The sequence below is a fragment of the Myotis davidii genome, unplaced genomic scaffold (genome assembly GCF_000327345.1).
Source record: "Myotis davidii unplaced genomic scaffold, ASM32734v1 scaffold290, whole genome shotgun sequence".
In the NCBI taxonomy this organism is placed as follows: Eukaryota; Metazoa; Chordata; class Mammalia; order Chiroptera; family Vespertilionidae; genus Myotis; species Myotis davidii.
The window spans coordinates 7,749,273-7,754,661 of record NW_006285049.1 but is presented as its reverse complement, the minus strand read 5'-3'; the positions used below and the strand labels follow the sequence as shown (position 1 = coordinate 7,754,661).

Here is a 5,389-nt window from a genome sequence, read left to right as displayed (position 1 = left end):
TTGTTTTTCTATTTTCTTAAAATATATTTTATTGATCTTTTTACAGAGAGGAAGGGAGAAGGATAGAGAGTTAGAAACATTGATGAGAAAGAAACATCAATCAGCTGCCTCCTGCACACTATACTCCCTTCTGGGGATGTGCCCGCACCAAGGTACATGCCCTTGACCGAAATCGAACCTGGGACCCTTCAGTCCGCAGGCCGACGCTCTATCCACTGAGCCAAACCGGTCAGGGCATAGGTCAGTATTTTAAAGAACACTTGTTCTGCAGGTTGTTTAGAGGAATTATATTAGAAAGGACATAATTGTTCATTTAATTTGGGAAAGGCTAGTTCATTCAAGTTTAACAGTTTATTATGAACTTTAAATAGTACTGAAACTACTTATATAATAAGTGTGATACATGTATTAGTGGCCTAGGACTGCTATCCACAAACTGAGTGGCTTGGAAAAACAGAAAATAGTCTCACGGCTCTGGAGGCTGGAAGTTCAAAACCAAAGTGTTATCAGGGCCATGCTCCCTCTGAACCTGTAGGGAAGGCTCCTCCCTGGCCTCTCCCAGCTCCTGTGCCCTCAGACATTCCTTGGCTCACAGCAGCATTCATACACAGACAGACACAGGTGTGAGAAGTTCCCCAGACAGTGATGCAAAACAGCATTGCAGTGGTTCTCAACCTTCTGGCCCTTTAAATGAAGTTCCTCATGTTGTGACCCAACCATAAAATTATTTTTGTTGCTACTTCATAACTGTAATGTTGCTACTGTTATGAATCGTAATGTAAATATCTGATATGCAGGATGGTCTTAGGCAACCCCTGTGAAAGGGTCGTTGGACCGCCAAAGGGGTCGCGACCCACAGGTTGAGAACCGCTGGTTTAGAGACTTCACAGGTGGGCCATATGTCAAAGAGGTGGTTGCTATGAAGAAATGTGGTAGGCTCTTCTCGGGCGGGTCAGGCCATGCAAGAGAAAATTTAGTCAACTTAACTTTCCTGCTAACCTGACCTAGTCTTTGTTCTAATGAGTGATTGCTGCACGTTCTTGAGACCAACTCCTTTCCATTTTAGTTATGATAAATTACTGAAGTTTACCTATTATCCACGATCCTAACAGATTGAGGTAGCAGAGCTTTTAAAGCTCCAGTCCTACATGTCCTTGTTCTCTCACCAGTGAAGAAAAGCTGACAGTAGAGAAGAGACTGCGCTGTCTGGAAGAAGTGTACTTTGAGGAAATTGAAATAGTTACTGTATTCCAAGAGAGCCTGTAACACAGGCCATAACCCTGTGATAACATTATAAAAATTCCAATATTAGATTCTGTTCAAGTTTTGTCACTGTTGCTTTTTTCTAATAGATTTTTCTCCCTGAGACTCTTTTTACAATAAATATAATTATGCAAGATTATGTTTCATAACCAACAGATTGAGATGACATTACAGAATGAGAAATAGAATTTGTTTCAAAATGGATGTAAAATGAATAAAAAATTACTCTTGAGCATAAACTGTACGTATACTTTGCAGAAATAACATAGAATAGCAAGATGGCAATGGGCCATTTCCACATAGTGAGAGGTGAAGTACCCCATTTTAGATCGTCCAATACCTGATCATAATAATCGCGAAGCTGAGAATGGTGCGGAAAGAAGCAGGAGACTTCGCAGCTCACTCACATTTGTAAATTTGACAGCAAATATTCATGTGTGATTTCTTTCTTTTGTGTGATTTCTTATGTCCTTTAACCCCATATACTTCCAAAGCATTATAATTTGTCATCTAATTTTTTCCATGGCTCAGAAAAAAAACCCAATAGATGACTGAATCTTCTGTCGGTGAAGAGTAGAATGTTTGCATTGGTGGATCCTTTGCAAAGCCTAGTACGTTCTTTCCCTTCACCTGAGCATCCTAGTTGAGCTAACAGAGTGAAGACCTCAGATACTCTTTGAGGGGGTTAGGAAGTTGACATTCAGAGGTTCACACTGAGCATGTCAATGCAATCCAAAAAGTTGTTTTGAGTAATTTACCTTTCTAGGGTCCAAATATGTTCTTAAAATAAAATATACACAGCAATTGCTAACCGGTTAATAGAATACATTATTTTCGTAGGAATGAAAATTTTAAAAAAGCAAGGGAACTATATTTATAAAATAATACTGATCAGAAACACTAATGTGATAGAAAGTGTGTCTTGTTCTGCTTTTTAATCTAGAAAATGAGCAAAGGGACATAAATATAAGATTTTCTCAACATGGAAAATAAATTCAATAGCATGTTTGAAATTAATTTCATATTTTTATCTCCTAAATGTTTAATTATCTGTTCCTATGAAGGAAGTGGAGTGGAGTATTTGGAAATATATACATAGAATTTTGTGAAAAGCACTTGCCACTGAGAGGGAAAATAGCATTAACTGCTGGCTATAAGCCAGGTATAGTCCTGTCTTTCATATATATCGTCTCAAAATAATTATCACAATAATCTAATGAGGTATATTTTATTATTCTCCCCATGCTGTGGAGGGTGATAAGTAGGCTGAGAGAGGCACTGTTGCACACAAACAAGGCAAGATTTAAATGGCTTAATTAAGCTGCTTGTTAAGGGAAATGAACAAAGCTCTCATCCTCAAGGTTGCTGTTAGAGCAGACACAATAAATTGGAGCAGTGAGCCATAGGTTGGATCTGGAAAATATATTACAGTGATCCCATGCAAGAATATCCCTGCTTTCTAGCCATACACGTCAGTATTAATTCATTTGGGACATATGACTCTTAGCTCTGTTCTGTAAATGCTGTCATATTGATGACATGGAGTGATTCTCTTCTCCTCATGTGGCTGTGAGGTATCCCTCTTCTTGTCCAGAGAGGATGCACTGTCAGGAATAACTGCTTTCCAATGTGTATATTTTTGTGATGGATTTTCAACCAGTTGTCCAGTTCCCATATTCATGTTATTTTGTTGATTGTTTTAGATCAGTGGTTCTCAACCTTCCTAATGCCATGACCCTTTAATACAGTTCCTCATGTTGTGGTGACCCCCAACCATAAAATAATTTTTGTTGCTACTTCGTAACTGTAATTTTGCCATTGTTATGAATAGCAATGTAAATATCTGAGATGCAGGATGTATTTTCATTGTTATAAATTGAACATAATTAAAGCATAGATTGATTAATCACAAAAACAATATGTAATTATATATGTGTTTTCCAATGGTCTTAGGTGACCCCTGTGAAAGGGTCGTTTAACCCCCAAAGGGGTCGCGACCCACAGGTTGAGAACCTTTGTTCTAGATGTTGCTAAGTACCCGTGTGGTCACATGTTTAGAAAAAAAATAAGAACTGACCCAGGAAAGGAACTAATTTCCCTAGAGCATCTAGAAATTCATTTATTCTGCTGTTCAAAAGTTGTTAAGTCCTTATTTGTTGCAGAGTACTAGACAGCTAGCAAAGAAGAGTATTATACCGATTATGGACACAGCCACCTGTGCCCAAGTATTGGCAATCTAGTGGAACAGAAAGCTATCAAACAATAGCTCTAGCCAGTTTGGCTAAGTGGATAGAGCATCAGTCCTCGGACTGAAGTGTTCCGGGTTTGATTCTGGTCAAGGGCACATACCTCGGTTGCAGTTATCATCCCCAGCTCTGGTGGGGGCCTGTGTCAGAGGCAACTAATTGATGTGTCTCCCTCACATGAATGTTTCTCTATCTCTCCCCCTACCTTCCACTCTCTCTAAAAATCAATGGAAAAATATCCTCGGGTGAGGATTAACAACAACAACAAAAATCACATGATCGGTACCATATGCTGGACAAAGAGTTATGAGAATGCAAATGAGCTAGGCCAGGTGAGATGTGGCTTCTTGAAGGCGTGGACTCTATGCCTAAGTCATAAAGGACTACACAAATGTTGATGCTGGTTGTAGAGAAGAAAATCACGTGCAAAGCTCAGAGGCATGGAAACATGACTTGTTTGAGGAGCTGTGTGCAGTTAGGCATGGCCACCCAGAGTGCCTTGGGAGAAATGATGAGAGTTGGGCAGGAAAAACTTCTAATAGAAACCTAAATGTTTTCCTCGGGATTAAAGAAGCAAATTATCTTCAGTTTGAATAAAAATAGCGATTCTGTGATCTTTTTTTAAAAAAAACTTTTTTAATGTCTCCAATTTTATTTTTTTTATTTATAAACCAGCACAATGTAAAATAACTTCATTTTCATTACAGTTTCTGAGGAAGACAAAGGATTTGGACCAATTTTTGAAGAGCAACCAATTAATACCATTTATCCAGAGGAATCACCAGAAGGAAAAGTTTCTCTCAACTGTAGGGCAAGAGCCAGCCCTTTCCCGGTTTACAAGTAACGTACTGCACTTCCTTTTTTCCAAATGGTGTAGTGAACTAATGGTTACAGATTAGCACCTGTGACCAGTACCAACAGACATAGCTGTGCTATAAGGCTTTCTACAAAGTCCGGGGACATTAACAAAAATGTTGGCAGACAAGTAATTTTTAAAAACTTGTTTAATGCCTAAGTAGATAGTAATTTTCTTAAACATATGCAAATAAATAATTTACTTACTATTTTCTGCAAAAATAAAGCCAGTGCCATTTGACATTATCAATTTAAAAATTGTATGATGGAAATCATACCAATCATGCAAAAGGTTATATGGAGATCATGCACATGTGAAAATAAAATGTTCTTATATATATTGGCCTGGATAACTTATATCTACAAATGATGGATAACATTTCTGTGTTAACTTCATTTAAAGTGCTTGCATAAATCTAGAAAGCTACACATTTTTTCAATACTACATTTGTCCAATATATATCCGGACAACACAGCACATTTCTTAAATGTCTCTACCTATTGAACAATCTATATAAATGTTTTCCTATTTTTATGGGGTACCTATTGATAAAAAATAACTTTGAAAAATGTAACAATGGGTTTTCCTGTTTTGGATGGTTCAGAAAAATAAATCAACAGTTTCTAGCCTGATGCAAAAAATAAGATTCAAAAATTAAACAGATGCCAATGGATTTGAGTTTCACGTATGGAATGGTTTCATGAAGACAAAGCAAGTGATTGATGGAGAAATTGGGGCTCTAGTATGTTAATGTCACCTCACTTAATTGAAGGTTGTCATTAAACAAGGTTGATTTTAATAGTAGATTTGTTCTAGATATAAAATTGACTTTTCTATCGTTATAAAAAGTTGTTATCAAAGAGAATACCATTTCCCCCATTTAATTCTAATTGAACTCATTTTTACTTGCCTCTGGCTATAACAAAATTATTCTTAAAACAAAATATGAATTTAGAAACCACATCACTGTCCCTTTGAAATTATTTTTATTGTTTCAATTTCATGCATGGGAGTGCAATATAAG

At 37.1% G+C, this 5,389-nt stretch overlaps 1 protein-coding gene across 1 annotated transcript in view; it reads left to right on the top strand.

The window, feature by feature from the left end:
• CNTN1 (contactin 1) overlaps positions 1–5,389 on the top strand; it is a 298,926-nt gene that overhangs the window by 171,938 nt on the left and 121,599 nt on the right. The window contains 1 exon segment of the mRNA XM_015558560.1: positions 4,217–4,349. Coding sequence (XP_015414046.1) covers positions 4,217–4,349 — 133 coding nt within the window.